General features: G+C 37.4%; 1 protein-coding gene across 1 annotated transcript in view; it reads left to right on the forward strand.

The window, feature by feature from the left end:
- The window catches only part of eya2 (EYA transcriptional coactivator and phosphatase 2), a 33,044-nt gene extending 13,967 nt beyond the window's left edge, over window positions 1-19,077 (forward strand). Inside the window, exons 2-16 of the mRNA XM_065272407.2 lie at window positions 848-901; window positions 985-1,024; window positions 1,701-1,825; window positions 1,913-2,029; window positions 6,845-6,921; window positions 7,233-7,413; window positions 7,699-7,838; window positions 8,493-8,576; window positions 10,673-10,762; window positions 13,289-13,347; window positions 13,778-13,938; window positions 15,209-15,323; window positions 16,783-16,904; window positions 16,983-17,083; window positions 18,564-19,077. Of these exons, the coding sequence (XP_065128479.1) occupies window positions 1,723-1,825; window positions 1,913-2,029; window positions 6,845-6,921; window positions 7,233-7,413; window positions 7,699-7,838; window positions 8,493-8,576; window positions 10,673-10,762; window positions 13,289-13,347; window positions 13,778-13,938; window positions 15,209-15,323; window positions 16,783-16,904; window positions 16,983-17,083; window positions 18,564-18,644 (1,431 nt within the window). The 5' untranslated portion in view covers window positions 848-901; window positions 985-1,024; window positions 1,701-1,722 and the 3' untranslated portion in view covers window positions 18,645-19,077. The remainder of the gene's footprint in view (window positions 1-847; window positions 902-984; window positions 1,025-1,700; window positions 1,826-1,912; window positions 2,030-6,844; window positions 6,922-7,232; window positions 7,414-7,698; window positions 7,839-8,492; window positions 8,577-10,672; window positions 10,763-13,288; window positions 13,348-13,777; window positions 13,939-15,208; window positions 15,324-16,782; window positions 16,905-16,982; window positions 17,084-18,563) is intronic.
- Window positions 19,078-19,083: the final 6 nt, after the last annotated feature.

Below are 19,083 nucleotides of genomic sequence, written 5' to 3' on the forward strand. Positions count from 1 at the left end.
GAAACCAATGCATAAAATTACAACCCAACGCAAACCCCGAATCTAACCCTGACCCCAAGCAACAATGTTTTGAAAATACAGTATAAAAAACTATGAGAAAAAAGATTAAATGACATAATAAAGAAAGTCGTGCCACAGACACGAAAAACTGTTTATAGAAATTTGTGCTGGGTGACACGAAAAAGACATTCATGCTCCAGTGCCATGAAAAACAGCAGAAAATCGTGTCAACAGCATGAATAAATTAATAAACAAAATTGTGACTATAACACGACTTGCCATGAGTGTAGTTTTTATCAGTAGGCTATGTGTTCTCTGGGAATCAAACCCATGATATTTGTGTTGCTAATGCAGTTGAGCGACAGGTCAAAAATGCGTTTTACTGCTTACTCATCTGCATTCATGCATACTTTACACATTACTATCAGCATCTCCCATCAGCTGATCCCAGAACAGGGACATCATAAGCAAAAAAAAAACTTTATCCCCGCCCTCTGTTGTTATTCGCTCGGCACGTCGCACCGCCTTAGGTTTCCTACGCCAAACTATACCAGGTTCAGAAATCAGGTTAGACATTGTTTTGTTCCAGGAACACGGTCTTACCGAGCAGGTTTATACAAACAAGAGTTTCACTGTTGTCTGTATCTCACTATTCTAATTATGTGTTTTGGAAACCGCAGGTACCCTGTCATCCAGAAATGCTGTCAGTTCTTCAGGCACGATTAAACACGAATTGTGCATTTTATGTTATCTTTTAAACACTTCTTTAGAGACACCAGAGTTGTATTGTTGCCCGAGGTGATTTATACGTTTTGTATTTCTAACAAACGGGTCTGTCATCTTTCAGGACAGCTGATGGTGTAAAAGAGGAAGTATAACGACAAACTGCCCTCATTCACAGGTCTGAATAAACTTTAACAACTTTTATCCTGTATTTGTAGTGCATTTATGCCATTACTCATTTAATATACTGTTTATTCACAGGGGCCACAAGGCAAACACATCAGGCAACAGTTTTACACAAGTGAGTGATATTTACAGTATATTACACTAAACAATGTCTACTTAAAGGGCACCTGTTATTTTTACAAGATGTAATATAAGTCTCAGGTGTGCCCAGAATTTGTCTGTGAAGTTTCAGCTCGAAATACCCCACAGTTCATTTATTATAGCTTGGAGCAAAAATATGCTGTTTTCATGTCTGTACCTTTAAATGCAAATGAGCTACTGCTCCTCACTGTTAAAATAAATCTGATTCCTGTGAACACAGTCAGAGACAATAGTTTCTCACTATTGAGATATGCCAGAAGGTGTACAACTTGCTGAGGATAAGATCTATGGTAATACAGGACTGTCTGGGCGGGGCATTATCAGTGTGACATCACATTGATAAGAAAATTTAAATGCATTTCTAACTTTGGTTTAATAAGGATTACAAATGATTTTTTTCATTGCAGGGTGGTTGTTTTCACACACTGCTAACACACATGTATGTCCAAACACCTTGTAAAATAGGATTTTTCATAATAGGTGCCCTTTAAGTAAAATTTACATCAATTAATGTATGATTTACAAAAGTGTTCATGTTACACAACTTGGCGAAAATCGTTTATCTGTAAAATTCTATTATGTATTACTATTCACCTTGAATCACCTTGAATAACTCAACACTGATGAACTGTGATGTGATGCCTGTACAGGTCGACTGTCCTGAGAACAGTAATGGCTGCTTACGGACAGACGCAGTACAGCCCTGCGTTACAGCCAGCAGGACCTTATACAGCTTACACGCATCCAACACAGAGCTATAGTATGACATCATACAGTGAGTACATCCGCATCCCCTTCTCTCCTTCCCTTAACAGTGCACACTACAGCTGCTGATCTTATCCTCTTTCTCTCTCATCATCAGATATAAAGTCAGAAGACGGTGTGAGCCATTCACCCGGTCAAAGCAGTTTACTGGGTTACACGACTAACTTCAGCGCAACTCCACCCAGTCAAGCCCTTTACAGTTATTCAACACACGGTCAGTCTAACGAACGGCTAATTTGTGAAACCATATTTAAAATTACATTAGACATTTGGCAAACACTTTTATACGGAGTGACTTACGGTGCAGTTTAGTCTACACATTGGACGAGTATGCGTGTTCTCTGGTGATTGAACCCATGACGTTTTAACCCAAAAATGAAAAATCTGACATTATTTACTCACCCTCATGTTGTTACAAACCTGTATAAATGTATTTGTTTTGATGAACACGGAGGAAGATATTTTGAGGAATGTTTGTAACCAAACATGGTTTTCTACTATGAAGGTAAATGGGTGTCATGATCGGTCTGTTTACAAACATTCCTATCTTTGTTCGTGTTAATAAACATTTTTTTGTAAATGAATCTTACTGTTTTTGAAAGATTATGTGTAACGGTGATTTTGCGGCTGTTTGCATCATTATCTGATTTGCATAATTTGTTTTGAGCAAATCAAAGTGAAGCATCACAGATACCATAATTTGTAACCATTCTACAAGGTGGCTATTTTGTACAATTTATTTATATGTTTGCGACATTGATTTAGGGGTGGGGCTACATTACTGCTTTCTTTCTAATGTTGGGTTCAGACCAGACGCATTTGAAGCGTCAAATTCGAGTCTACCGTGCATAGTTGGATGCTTGAACATTTTGAGTGTACTCGCTTCATTCACGTGTAAAAGGCGTGCGTAAAATTCTAGTCATTGAGACATTCACGAGGAAATGTGTGTCATGGGAGGGGCTTCTGCGACTCCGCTCGCTTCCTGTAATCACGTCACTGCTAGAACAAGTTCCTGATTGGTTAACGCAGCGCGTTTTTCCGCCAAAGTTTAAATTTACCTCACACATTTCCCGCGGCAATGCTCAATTCGCGAGAACTAGATGCGCGAATGAGGCGGAATTGCGGCTATGGCGCTAAGTGCCTCATTTGCGCCACAAGACCTCCAGACGCGTCTATACATTGACTTAACATTGAAATTACTCACGGTTGACGCCTCTACTGCGACTGGTGTGAACGCAGCATAAAGATTATGTCTTTTATGATTCACATTGAATGAATTCATACGAATTAGCCACCTCATGATATCGTTACAAATTTGCACGAGTTCGGTTTGAAATAAACGAGCAATTCATTACTGCCACACATCTAACATTTAAAGGTGTACATTTTTGTGGCATCTAGTGGTGAGATTGCGAATTGCAACCAACAGCTTACGCCTTAATTTCAAAATGCATACGGTAGCTGCCACAGGACAAACATGTTGTCGTCTGAGACACCGTAGGGACGAAACACGCTCTAGGGCTAATGTAGAAACATGATGGCGACTTCCATGTAAGTAGACCCACGGTGTATGTAGATTAAAACGGCTCATTGTAAGGTAATAAAAGCAATACAGTTCTTTATGTGAGGTCTTTATACATCACTGATAATATAGTTATGTATATAATATTGCATTTCTGTCAAGAGATTCTTCTAAAAGTTACACACTGTACCTTTAAATATCTTTATCACATATAGTACTGTCGGACATGATTCAATGTTTTTTTTGTGTGTGTGGATAGTTAGTTAAATCTCCTTCATTACAAACCCTCAAACACAGACTTTCAAGTGCTGTCTACGGTCAATGCCCCCCAACACGCACACACACATACACACCTGTTCCCCATTATCCGCGGTCTGGGGTTCTGGCGTCAGGCGTCTCTCTCTCCTCGTGCAGGGGGTCAGAACCTTTCTGCGTTCCCCTCCGTAACACGCTGGCCATTGGAGGAGCGTGTTTGGGTGGGATTGATTGAGCGTCAGATCGCGGTCACACGCCTCCTCCTCCGTCCACCGGCAACCACTTCGGCCTGCAGTCCTGATTTTACTACCGCAGTGTGAAATTGACCGTTCCCTGTCAAGGTCAAAGGTGAAGTGGTGTTAGGCACGCTTTCTTCTTTAAAGGGACAGTTCACCAAAAATATTATGTTCTGTCATCATTGATCAACCTGTGTGAAGTGGAACACGAAAGGTTTTGCCATAATGTTTACATTTATTCATTGAGCAGATGTTTTACTTAAAGAGACTTGAATGATGGAGTGTCTTGTCTTGATGCATGCCATTTAATTTCATGACACTTCCATTGTGCTCCTTCTTGAAAATACCTGTGATGAGATTTCTTCAGAAAATGAATGTAGATTAAAAACACACATTGACATTTGTTTTCTATCTAATTAGCCTAACGGGTGAATTATTGGTGCTGTAGCAGATAAAGTTATTTATTCTGTATTACGGTGATTTACTGCCGTTTGTAGGCGTCTCGAGACATCATTTACTGTAAAATTGTCTGCTCGTGAAATGGATGGATTTCTAATGGGTCTGGGAAAACGCGCCGACTGCATCTCGAGCCGTATCTCGCCAGTCTTGTTTGATTTATGGTGTATTCCAACAGGAGACCTGCTGTAGCGTGAAATAAATAACCCGTCTCCGGGTGCCAAAGGTCCTCGCGTTTCACCGCCACGGAGAAAATCAGAAACACAGCCCCGGCCTTCACAACGTCTGCCCGCCTGCTTTTTACTTTGAAGATTTTTGTTTTCTTCCTGTGAGATTTCTTTATGTTTTGACAGAGTCATTTATCTAGGGTGGGTTTCAAAAAGAGAACAAGCGGGAATATTAAAGAAAAGAGACAGGGAACGAGAGCTAGACCGAGATGAAGGCCTGTAAAAAAGACATTCATGTCCGATAGCGTAGATGGATTGGCTCTCCACTCCATGCTGCCCTTTCTCACCTTAATTGTTTTCTCATTCATAAATCAAGCAAGCTTTAAAAGTGTCTATATTCAGCCTGGTCTCACTGTTATTACCTTGTATTAATATGTAACTTTCGATAACATACTTTTTGTACATTTAAATAGATGCTGAAGCGTACAATGTGGACATATTTGCAACGTTTAATCATAGCACTGTTACATTTTTACTGCTACAAAGCGTAAAACATTTACAAATCATTCATACCATAAAGATTTTTTTATATTTCCCTTAATCATTTTATCATTACCCTACCCCAAACCTTACCCTAACCCAAACCCTTTTAATACCAAAAATATTTTTATATGTATTATTTTTATATTACTCCACTTAACGGACAGAAATGTGTAGAAAATTTTTAGCAACAATAGTAGCAACCCAGTCTCACCCCATGGCGTCAATATTTGACGACACTTGACCATGCGTCAATATGTTGACGCGGAGGGTATACCTTTCGCGTCATTTTTTGACGAACTGGGGACTTCAATACTATTACGTCCGTTGCATTCTCTTTCCTATTTTCTTACCACTTTCGCGTCGGTTTAGGGTTAGATTTACATAATGACATCCCTACCCAAACCTAACTCTAACCCCACCGCCAGGTGACAACTGTTTAATTTCGCGTACCTAACTCTAACCCCAACGCCAGGTGACAACTGTTTAATTTCGCGTACACTGTTTAATTTTGCGTAATCTAACCCTAAACCGACGCGAAAATGGTAAGAAAATAGGAAAGAGAATGCAACGGACGTAATAGTATTGAAGTCCCCAGTTCGTCAAAAAATGACGCGAAAGGTATACCCTCCGCGTCAACATATTGACGCATGGTCAAGTGTCGTCAAATATTGACGCCATGGGGTGAGACTGTGTAGCAAGTAACAAAGTTGCAGTTTTAGCAATATGTTTTAAGGCGCTAATACAGTCCTACCCAAAACAGTTGATTAAAATCATGTACTGTTAGAAATAAAAGGCAAAACAGACAGACAAGTATAATCACAATAACTTATTTTTTGTGCTGTGCTTTTTGTGTGTTGCAGCCGCCGTCCTCTCTGGAGTTATGAAGTACAGAGAAATATTAAAGTTAGATATGCATGAGAACGTTAATCCAGCTTCTCTCTGTCAAGTCATGCATTTCAAATTTCAACCGTACATCGACTGAAAGATGGCAATGTTGCAAATCTGTGACATATCACGCAAGAGTCAATGAGCGTTTAATTTCACTGCTGTAAAGCAATATGTCGTAAAGCTTCTTGAGGCGCAATATTTGAATAAAAATTCATACGAAAGCGAGATTTGACGTTTACGGTCGCTGATGAGAACTGGGATCAAGATCGCTGTATAAAGGGCTGAATTTGGATCTGTTCCCCGCAATCGTATGAATTTTAAAGATGTGTATTACATCAAATCAATAAAATGAACATCTTTTGTGAATTTATGTTGTGTTATGACGCCTTTTGTGTGTGATGGCAAACAAACTAAAATATTACAAAATGCTTAAATGATTACAAAAATGTTATTTATTTTAAAGTTTTAAAGTGTAGTCTTGTTTAATATTGTGTAATTCTCTAAAAGTCATGAACATTTTTATGAGATAAATGAGTAAATTGTCTTAAATAAATAAGTCAGAAAATGTGACTAAGAACGTCATTTATGAATAAGAAACGCCAATGCTGGAATTTTAATATTTATGAATAGGATTATGTTTAAATCTGAACTTCTGTAAAGTTGTTAATAAGTAAATAATCAATGTATTAGTCCTGTCAACACATCGATATTATACATTTCAATGTGCATTAAAACATAAATAAATGTACGTTTGGTACAGGCAAACTATACGTAAAAATGCACACGTATTCTCATGAGATCAGATCACGTTGCTATATATTTCACGAGTCGTCCGCAGGCCTTTCCACAGCCGTTGCTTCCTGCTGGGTGTTTGTATTGGAGTCGCTCTTCCTGGCAATGTGTCACGGCCAGCATTTACCACAGTCAGTTCTCTCAAAACCGGCTATCTGCTTCTTTTCCAGGCGGCAGCATTTCTTCTGGAATTTTCCAGGGAGCAAACGGGATCGCAGGATCAACGCCATTCAGTCCCACACAGCAGGTGGGTCAAATTAGGAAAAATGCATCACCTCGAGTGAAGTATGGCAACCGACCTGGACACCATACCTCCTGTTACATCTGATGTGCTGTCTTTCAAAACAGTGCCATAGTATTTTGCAATGCAATTTAAAGATACAGTCCTACACGACCGTGACAACAGTTACTATCAATGTACAACCAATTTTTTTTTTTTAACTAGTTGTGGTGGAATAAAACGGGTATCCATTTCCAGTTGGTCCACAAAGCCTTTAATTTGAAATGTGTCTTTGTATTATGTTAAAGTTCATTAATTCATATTTCTACATCCATCAGGACTTCTCAGCGTATTCAAGCTACAGTCAAAGTCAATATTCGCCGTACTACAACACACACTACAACAGTCCATACCTCACAACCAGCAACATCACGCCGTCAGCCATCACCACAGCGATACCCTACCAACATCCAGAGCATCCTGCTGTATCCACCAATCACAGCCCAGATTCACACACAGGTAAATCATCATTTTCACATATCAACATAAGTATTTTACTTCCAATGAATTTGGGAAAACATACAAAAGCACTACAAAATATATCATACAATTTATGACATCTTCCAAGATATAAATATTTGCTTTGGCATGCAGCTTTTAGATATATTGGAGTATTAAGAATAGATTTTAATACATTAAGAAATACTTTGAAACAAAAACAAAATGCTAATAGTTTACGTTGATCTGGCATCCAGACTGTATGTATTGGAGGTGTCATCACGCGTGTATGTGTTTGTATAACAGGAGAGTACCACGCTCCCACGAGTCCTCAGACTCCAGGAAAGGAACAGGACGGCGTTCCGACTCGACGCTGCTCAGACGTGAAGCTGAGAGGCAGGAAACGAGTCAATGACCCCGTACCCCCTCTGGACTCTGACATTGAGGTACAGATGCGGCTTCATGGTGTTCCTTACACAATATCTTTCATTAACATTCTTCTGCCGCGTACCACAGGGATTTACTTTCACATACAACAGACCCGTTTTGCAATAATGTCTGGCAACAACACAAGAGAAATGGACCATGCATTTAAAGGAACAGTTCACTGGAAGAAATTAATATCTCTTTTTACAAACTTGTGTGACTTTCTGTCCCCGTAATACGAAAGGAGTTGTTTCTGCTGATATTTAGCATGCAGTAAACTTGAAAATGCAAATTTTAAATATGTATTCCAAGTCTCATGAAGACAAATGAACGCTTTGTTTGAAAAAGAAATAAAATTATGCCCACTGTCAATCAAATGGTGCATCAGGAGGTTTGATATCACAGAAGTTGTAAAGAATTTGGAGAGTGAATGAATTTGTATGAATTATCTCTGCAAGACAAAGATAGCCACATGTAGTGTGATGAGAGATAAAGATGTGAACTATGATTGGCTGTTTGCACATAAACTCTGAAATGAGTCTGAACTGACAACTATTGTCAACGTTTACTATACAGAGATAATATGCAGTGTTTTGGAGTAAATACTTTACTGGACTAGTAAGCAGATTACATTTGTATTTATAATGATAAAATGTGTGTGTGTGTATCCACAGAGAGTGTTTATCTGGGACCTGGATGAAACCATCATCATTTTCCATTCGCTCCTCACTGGGACATTTTCCACGCGATTCGGCAAGGTACAAACCAGTTTTCCCACCCTAACCACTAAACTTTCCTTCTCACACATGCTTCAGTTGAAAAACTTTCATATTTTGCATAAAACGTTTAAGGGCTACCAAGTTATGAAATTAATAAAATGTGTTCTAGATGTAGATGTAGCTTAAAAAGGAAATTAATGCATTAAAATAAAATGCAGTGTATTCTGAAAGCACAGCCAAAAAGGGGGTGTTTTAAAAAAAATCTACTAAAAAAAATAAAAAAATCTCGTGTTGCACATGATTAAATTATGTTTTCTTAAAATGTTTTTTTTTAAGTTGTTGGATCTACGTAATTTAATTATGTACACCAGTTCAACATGATTGAATCAAGTTTTCTTAAAATTAAATTAATTTAATTTATGTTAATTTAATTTTGAGAAAACCTAATTTAATGTCCAATATTTTTCAGTGCAGATTAATGCCACAATTTTATGATAATAATAATGCATTATCTTAATCTTAAGTGCTTTACTATAAATATCAAAAACAACATTTTTAAAGGGGTCATTATGCGATTTCATTTTTTTCATAATTTTCACGTTTAGCGACATGTTATTTAAATAGCAAATGGATTTGCCTCCAATTTTGCGCCCATGGGCGTTCTGGTCTGAAAATGAGTTGTGTTCAGGCCCATTGTTGGTGCATTGCTATTTTGAGGCAACTAAAACAGATTACTCAATTTACCAACAAAGTCTGCTCTAAAGTCTAAAGTCAATGGCACAATATTGTTTTTGTTATTAAATGAGCGTGTTAGTAATATGCGCCTATAAACAGGACGACAACGTGGGTTTGCTTATCATGTGGATGTGCAGCATAAACGTTTTAAAAAATGAAAATCAAAGGAGTAAAATGTAAAAGATTATAACTGAGTCTCTTGGCCATAAATGAGGACCGATTATGAGACATTAGAAGGTGTAAAGAGCTGCTTCACCTGAAGCCTGGTAAAAGTGGCAATAGGACACGCCCATTTAGACCGTGCGCCGTGTGCTTTAGACATTGCACTTAGATTGTTAATGGCCCTAAATCTCAAATCCAAAGAGACATTTTTCTTTCTTAAACACTCCCCCACATATCTACATCAGTGTGTGGGAATATTTGCATAACTCCGCCCAAATGTATATGCAAAGAAAAGCAGTTACTTTTATTTTCGCTGTAGTATTTGTCACTGCATGTCGTGGAGATGCTGTGCTTTGGGAGCTGATATTGCAAATATGGTAAGGGGCGTAACATTTGGGTCATTAGCCAATCGCAACAAATTGAATAGCTAGCCAATCAGAGCACACTGCGCTTTTCAGAACAATGAGCTTTTTGAAAATTTAGATTTAGCAGGGCATAGATGAGCAACAATAATGTATGGTATGTGGAAAATAATGTGTTTTTTGAACGTTACACCGTGTAAACACATTGCATTACATCAAATACAAAAAATGTGAATAATAGAACAAATTCATACAAATTCCCTCGGTAAGATCTGAATTACAGAGAGATCAGGCTGTGTCAACTACATTTTAATAAAAGTATGAAAGTTGAGTTGTGCATTTGATTGAAAATTGCAACGATCATGTCTGTAGTTAAACACAATGTTTTGTATTTGAAGTCGATCAGATTATAGGTTATTATCATAATGAAAGCAGAAAATACCACTCCATCAACTTCTGTGCCCACGCCACTCACTAAGAATGATTAAGTGTAAAGCAAAAGAGGTATTTGAGTTAATCTGATGCTAACCTCTGCCTGACACCTGCAACTTGACTGCAAACCAAGTGTAGGAGTTGGGCATGAAACAGCAGCACACTTGATGTTGCTTATCCTCGCGTGTGGCTTCCCCTAAAGTGAAGAAGAAAACAGGAAAAAAAAGAGAGTTTATAGTAGTTTGACACACTTCTTACTTAAACCGCTGTGACAAATAATGTGGCGTTGAGTGATTAGCATTACTGTTGGACAAAAACCTGTTTTACCGCACGCTGCTACTCAATGTAAGATAATGTAATCATCACTTGTCACTCCTGTGAACAGCTCGAAACAGGTTACAGGTATGAAAACTCATTTGACATGCTATTTATCTTCTGTTGCAGGATTCTGCCAAAGCGGTTTCTCTTGGGCTGTGGATGGAAGAGATGATCTTCAATTTGGCTGATTCACGTCTCTTTTTCAACGACCTGGAGGTGCGAAATCAATTGATATTTACGTCAAAGCTTCTGTAGACTTTTGTTTTGATAAGAACGGTGTCTCGAGTCCAGCAGCTGACAATAAATGGCATGTCATTGTGTTGAAGGACCTCAGTTTGCCCTCAGCGTGAAGAAAGCAAGGATTAAATTCTTTAAAAGCTTTCAATGAGGTGCAAAAAATCCTGACAACTTTTGAGTGCTTAATTATGGGTGTGTGGCCGCTGCTGAAAAGCAAAATTGTCCCGGGGTGGAACAGCAGTTCAGGGGTGGAGAGCACACACAACATTATTTCTCTCACAAACGCCTTTTCTCCTTTTCTCTGTAACTGCCCTTAAATAGTCGACGGCATCTCGGTACCTCTGCTTGTGTTTTCTTTTTAAATGCGTCAGCTGAGGAGAAAAGTGGCCGCAGGCACAAGGGTGAACAGCTTAGAAATATGCAAATGATTGACGGATTTATTTGCTCATTTTGTGCTTTAATTAATCCGTGACACTGCATAACATGAAAGAGACCTAGTAGAAATTACGTGACGCACTTCCAAGTAACATTTCCATTTGTAATAAATTAAACTTTAGTTTTATTTATAGTTTGACATTATTTTGATATTTTTACACTTAAAAAAAATGCTGGATTATTTTCAATCAAGCATTGGGTCAAAAAATACATATGCAACCCGCTGGTTTCGTAATTTAACCTATGCTGGCTTGTGTCTACCCAAAATGCACGATGTTTTAATACATTGTTGATAAAATACTACGGAGCCCCTAAGGGGACATGGAGCAAAAATTAAATAAAGTTTAGTTTCATGTGCTCATGTGAAGCTATTGCGCGAGCACGTGAAACTATGGCATGCTCACGTGAAGCTATTGCGTGAACACGTGAAACTATTGCGCGCGCACGTGAAAGCGAAAGTTTCACGCGCGCGCGCGATAGTTTCACGCGAGCACGCAAAACTAAACTTAAAAAAAAAATTCTGCACATGAAGGTTTTGCGTGAGCACATGAAACTAAACTTTAGATTTTTTTTACTTCAATGTCACCTATAGGGGCTCGGTAAATTAAATTAGGTTAATTTAACCTAATGGCTGGATTCGTCCTGTTTTGACCCAATGATGTGTTGAAAATAACCAAGCATTTTTTTTATAGTATCAAACCAAATGTTAAACTATTAATAAAACTACAAAAAAATCTAAAATAACTGAGTGTAGTTTTTTCATGCTTATTTTAGCTTAATTTTATAGAAACTTTTGTCTTTTTTTTTTTTTTTTTTTTTTATTTTATTTTATTTTAGATAATAATTTAAGTGCCTTAACTTAAACTTATTTTGGTTAATTATTAGAGATGCACAATATAAAAATTACCGATACGATAACCGATTATTATAGGTGATGTCGGCTGATACCGATAAACTTACTAGTACCGATAGTTTGGTGATTTTATCTTTTATACTTTCTTTTAAATAAATAATAATTAATGACACAACTTTGTAAGAAAGACAAATAAAAACTTTATACTCTCTATAAGTAACTGATCTTAGTTCTAAACAAACCTGTTACTTAAATGTACAATCTTAACCCAAATTAACTATATATTTAAATAGTATTTCAAAAGTTTTATGAATTATTAACATTTAGTTAATTACTATATCAACACTGAATATCAAGCTGGTGATGTTTCTTCACACGTTTTATTTCCTGCCCCCTCTTAATTGACATTTTTACTGGCCGAAACCCATCATTGGCCGATATATATTGGTGCATCTATTTGATTTGGTTTCTATTAACAGTCATATTTTCAATATATAACCCTGGTTTGAGGAGAAGGGTTGGTGATATCATACGAACAAAAAGTAATTTCAGAGGTGGAGGCATTTGATGAAAGATTACAAACACTTGGTGCACATAGCATCAGAAACGTATAAATGTCCTCACTACGATATAAACAAGAACAATCAAATCTGTGAAAAATGAGGACACACAACAGGCGAGAAACAAAGTCAAAGAAAACACGACTGTCTGAGTAATTGTTTGCATTAATTAGCGTAATTCAATTTAAACATATATAAAACCCTAAATTTTTTATCAAATTTGAATGTGTTGATAAGCGTTGCTAAAAACAACTTTGAGAAGAGGACAAGATAATCATCTCAACTAAAGACCAGATGTTGTTTTTTTATAAATAGAGCACAGCAATAACTGTATTTTGGCAGTGTTAAGCTCAAACCTAGCCAAGATTAAAGCTAGAATAAAGTTAATGTGTGGCGTTGATTAGCGTCCAGTATCAGGTTTAGATGTTGTGCTGTCTGCAATCTTCCTGTTTTTCTTTCCCTCCAGCTTTAAAGGCGCCTGAATGTCTTGCGTCTTGGTAGCCTATTCTTGCCTTTATGTCGTTCGACTTTTTTAATATTTTCTGCGTCGTTCCCCCGAGGCCGAGCGGAGGGTGAACCTGTCTATACACAGTACATCACTTTGCCCGGCTGTAACATATCCATCTCAAACAGATCCGCTTTCCTTTCATTTCCCAGGAATGTGACCAAGTTCACATCGATGATGTGGCCTCAGATGACAATGGGCAGGACTTGAGGTAGAGTATGACTTTCCTTCAACTACAGTATAGCAAAGAGCAATAATATCAGTATTTCTAATAAAATCAACATAATGTTCTGTAAAGAGATCGTTTTCTTCAAATAACGGCAAGCTACTTACATACAGATTATTAAACGTTGGCCGGCACTTGCTTTGGTTTCAAACGTTTTATGGTGGATATCAATCACACTTTTAAGAGCCTGTCAGCAGAATTATTAAAGCAACAGTATACCAAACAATGAACATTTTGCCTTTATTTACCCACCCTCATTTTCTCCAAACCTGCATGCTGTTTTTAACTTTTGAGTCTGTTCCAGACTTTTATGATGGACATTAATCATATTGTAAGAGCGTGTCAACAGAAATTTTAATGTAGTGGAGTTATTTTTTGTGGTTCTGAAGACTACCGTATGTGTCTGTACTTGCAGTACTTATAACTTTGGCACAGATGGCTTCCAGAGCCCAGCAGGCGGTGGCACGCTCTGTTTAGGTTCAGGTGTTCATGGAGGGGTCGACTGGATGAGGAAACTCGCTTTCCGCTATCGAAGAGTAAAGGAGATCTATAACACATACAAGAATAATGTAGGAGGTGAGTGAAGTGGATAATAATAATATTTATAGCTAATAAGCATTATTATACAACAGACATTTCCAGTTCTTTATTCTGATTTGATGTGATTTGAAGCTATTGTAACATAAATGCGTAGGCTATATATACAGTATATATATAGCGTTGGGTTGTAATTGAAAGGGACACTCCACTTTTTTGAAAATATGCTCATTTTCAGCTCCCCTACAGTTAAACATTAGTTTTTTACCATTTTGGAATCACTTTTAGCATAGCTTAGCAAAATCCATTGAATCTGATTAGACCATTAGCATTGCGCTACAAAATATCCAAAGAGTTTCTATATTTTCCTATTTAAAACTTATATGATAATTATCAAGGACTTTGCCTCCGTAACATGGATGAAGGAGGCGCAAAATAGTCCCCTGCTCTTGAAAGTTACCAAGGGGACTATTTTCGTGCAGTGCGTAAAATCATTGTGCCTTCTGCAGCCATGTTACGGCAGCAAAGTCCTTGATTATTACCCCAGAATGAGAGTATAGCTGCTAGCCTTATCTGCCTAGAAAATCACAACTTTTAATTTTCTGTCAGTCTTAGTACACGATGTAACTACAGAAGAGTCAAGATTTAAATAGGAAAAATATTGAAACCTTTTGGTTATTTTGTAGCGCGATGCCAATGGTCTAATCAAATTCAATGGATTATGCTAATCTATGCTAAAAGTGGTACCGCCAGACCCGGAGATCAGCTGAATGGATTCCAAAACATAAAATTCAAATGTTTTACACTAGGGGAGCTGGAGAATGAGCATATTTTCAAAAAAAGTGGAGTGTCCCTTTAACCTATGCCTAGTTTTAACCCATTGTTGGGTCAAATATTAACATTTTCTAAGTTCATTTAACCCAACGGCTGGGTCGTCTCTTTTTGACCCTACGCTGAATTGAAATTTTTTGATATTATTATTAATATTTTGTTGACATTCCAAGCACAACTAAGCCAAACAAACACAAATTTTTTGAAAATCTTTAATGATATATTTGAATAAAGGGTGAAGACGTCAGTTTTTGGGCACTAGTGCATGTATTGTACACCTGTGACCACACATCATTGTACGGTTATGCTAAATATTTTTTTTACTTTGTAAAATCATTTCATCACAATTATGGGTGTTGTGTCAAACAACACCTCTTTACTGTGGTAAATCAGTGTAAATCATAGCTTCTTACTGTTTTATGTGGATTTAAAACAGAGATTGATGGCACTTGTTTAATGGGTGGTGTGTTTGCTGTAGGTTTGTTGGGAAGTCCGAAGCGAGAGGAATGGTTACAGTTGAGGAGAGAGATGGAGGTTTTGACAGACCTGTGGCTCACACAAGCACTAAAGGCTCTCGCTCTCATCAACTCCAGGTGAGGCATCTCCATCACATCCTTACCGTACGTTTACACCGCTGTCAAAAACGACGCTATAGAAAAAATAGAGTGGATGCTCTGACGATTGAATGCATCTTTAATTTGTATAAGCCTTCTGATTGGTTGCTGCCGAACTGCATCATACCTCATTACCAAAAAGTTGACCTGATTTCAACTCTTCTCAATGTAAACACCGGCCAAGAGGCGCCGCTGCTCGTCGCCGGCAAACATTTAAAATGAGTGACCTCTGGCCAGTTTGACGCTCTAGCGCCAGCTGTGCATGCTGACAAATAATGCAAAATTTGTCAATGTTTATTACGGCAGATTGAGCCCCATTCTGGGGGGGGGGTTCTTAAAAGCACAAATGACCACAAGCAAAGCTGGCACCACACAGATGCATACACACTAAATAAATGGTGGGTTGTATGAAATGTGGACTTTTTTTAAGTTAACTTAAATCAGCACTTCGTTTTCTTCATATTTTGAGGGGTTGAACCATGGTTTTATTGTGGTAAAAGTGTAGTAATGTTTTTTTTTTTTTGGTGTATTGATTACTATCAACAAAACCATGGTTTTACTACAATAACCATGTTTTAACTATGGTGTTGTTATAACCCATTGTTATTTTTTACTACGGTCACCATGTTTTTTTGTTTTAACTGTAGTAAAACCATGTTTAATTCTCATAAGGGGTTGAAGCAAACCAATATTTTTATGGAGTGTAATTTAAGGGTACTCGCTCCATCCAAATAACTGCTTCTGAGATGCTAACAGTAGTTCACAACATTTACATTAAAACTATTTAGGTTTCAAGACCTGGTCGCATCAAACAAAAACATTCATCAGATGTATACATATACAATCAATTAAAAACTAACAGAGATGAACGTGTGTAAACAAAACACTGACTCAGTTTTCAGTAATGCTTTAAATATTGCAGTCAAGCAGGGACATCTTGCCAGATGCTTTAAAGGCAAAAAGGTTTATTTGTTTGTTCTTTTGAAACTGAGAGACGTGTTAACCTGCTGTAAATTCTGGTAGTTAGACATATATTTAACCTGTAATATTTTCTTAATACAAGACGTGTGATACAGCAAGTTAAAACAGTTTTGTGTCAATCAAGCATAATGAGTTTGGCAAAAGTGTGACTTTATTGATTGATAGTTACTGTCATTCAGTACTTATCATGTCTAGATTTGACAAGTTTCTCTTTTTATATGCTAAATGCAAAAAGGGACATTTTTAAAATGAAAAGTTAAAATGAAAATTTAATCTCATTTACTGCCCTTCCAAAGTTGTATGCCATTCATTCTTTCTTTGGAACTTTGGAAATCTTAGCAGTTTATACACCATACGGGTTTAATAAGAGAAAAAAATATTTAAAAAATTATATTTGAGTGACCTTTTCCTTTAGATATGACATTAGATAAGTTACACTGATTTGTTTTTTTCTCAGGCCAAACTGCGTGAATGTGATGGTGACGACCACACAACTCATTCCGGCTCTTTCCAAAGTGCTCCTCTATGGTCTTGGTGCCGCTTTTCCCATCGAAAACATCTACAGTGCCACCAAAACAGGTCTGCTGTTTCTACAGTTTGTGCATATCTCTTAATCATGGGTAAAAACTCACGTCTAAAATTGTGAAAATCTCGCAGGTAAAGAAAGCTGTTTCGAGCGAGTGACTCAGAGGTTTGGTCGGCGAGCCGTGTACGTGGTCGTAGGAGATGGCGTAGAGGAGGAGACAGTCGCAAAAAAGGTATACAAGTCAAATCACAATCTGAAGATGTTGAGAAATTAGCTTTATTAATTGTCTTCTTTTTAAAGATTTTCTGATAAATTAGAGCAATCTGGAAAATTAAATGTTCCTTAATTCATTGAAAGAATAGAAATCTATTGGTGCACAACCTTATTGGGCAAATAAATAACTGCTTCATCATGCCTGCTTAGTTCTGTAACCCTATATAAGTATTTAGAGCAGGGATAGTCCAATGTACATGACAAATTACATCCGATAAATCAGAAGGAGAGTCAAAAATGTGCTGCGTGGGGTGCCAACCATCTGCGTGTGCATAATTTTTGGATCCAGTTTGAGCTTTGGATGCATAAAAAAGCTTGTGCGACTGCACCGCATATGATACGCTGACCAGAAGTGATGTATTTATGTGCAAGGTGAAATGTATTAATCCTTATATTGTTTGACTTTATCTACCGAGCCCCTAAGGTGAAGTTGGAGTAAAAAAAATCAAAAGTTTAGTTTCACGTCAAACCTTCATGTGCAGGATTTTATCGTGCGAAAATATTGTGCGCACACATGAAACTTTCACGTGCGCACGCAAAACTAAACTTTATTTAAATTTTGCTCCATGTCCCCTTAGGGGCTCGGTATTTATCAGTAACAATTGAATCCTTAAAAAAACAATTGTTTACTGCTAAGTAAATTATAATTTTTATTATTTTTTTATTTTTTATTATTAAGTATAAATATATTCGTAGATTAAAGGTTTTCGCACTGGAATGTGCTTTTTTCCTATGTTGACACGGATTAATGATTAAACTGAAATTTCATTACGACTGCCACTAGGGGGCGAACACCGACAGTCGTGTCCGAATCTAGTGTACAATGGAAAGGTGGTTTAGCCATTATATCTTTAAAATATTAAAAAATAAAACATGAAGTGCAATTTTTGTCATTAGGAGAAGACTATGGGGTGGTTTCCTGGACAGGGATTAGCTTAAGCCAGGACTAGGCCTCAGTTTAATTAGCAAATGTGCCTTACGTAAAACATTACTTGTGCGCATTATGAGGCAAAACAAAGGACACTGATGTATTTTAAGATATGTCATTGCAAGTTGTTTTCAATTTGGACAGCTCTTACATTTATTTTAGCCAAGGACTAGTTTAATCCCTGTCTGGGAAACCACCCCTATATGTTGTGAATACTTGAAATGTAACAATTTATGAAAGTTAAACAGTTATAAACAAAGTTTTTAGTCATTAAAAGGCAAAATACTGGATACAAGAAGTGTGCAACATTTTTGAAAATGCATTTTTTTTTTATATAAGACCTATAACAGTAACAAAAACAACATAAGTTATAACGGTATACGTAAAAAATATCTAAGGGGTAAAAGTTTGGCCCGCATCATATTTACACCTCAAAGACGAGTACTTGAAGCCCCCTGATTTACAGTAAATATATCTCTTAATAAAGATGTTACGTTGTTGTATTGTGCAGAAAAACATGCCCTTCTGGAGGGTGACGTGCAGGGCCGACCTGGAGGCATTGAGTCACGCACTTGAGCTGGACTACCTCTAGAGAGCAGCATCTGCTCGCCAACTCTTCATCCGCCTGCCTACCGCTGCGATGCAGACATGTGCGCTTGACACAAATCACATGACCAAGCCAAGGACTGCAGAGCCAATCAGCAGGGAGTGGCACTCTGACTGGAAACATTTGCTTTCAAATCAATCCAAGATCAACGTTTATGTCTCTTTCTCGCTTTCCACCTGAGACGAGTATCTTTTCTTTCAATTTCTTCTTCTTAACCACAGCACTGCACTGAAAACAGACCTGAGATTTGTCATAAAGAATTCAAGGCATTGGCTATGTTCATGCGACTCTTTTCTAGTAGGCATTATATGTATCGACTGTACTGTATGTATTGACTATTGACCTACAAAATTGGAGTGCATACTGTGTTGCAAACTGCAATGCAATGCAATGTGGTTGACTTGACTTTTCTCATCTCCTTCTT

Source organism: Paramisgurnus dabryanus, chromosome 7 (genome assembly GCF_030506205.2).
Source record: "Paramisgurnus dabryanus chromosome 7, PD_genome_1.1, whole genome shotgun sequence".
Lineage (NCBI taxonomy): Eukaryota > Metazoa > Chordata > Actinopteri > Cypriniformes > Cobitidae > Paramisgurnus > Paramisgurnus dabryanus.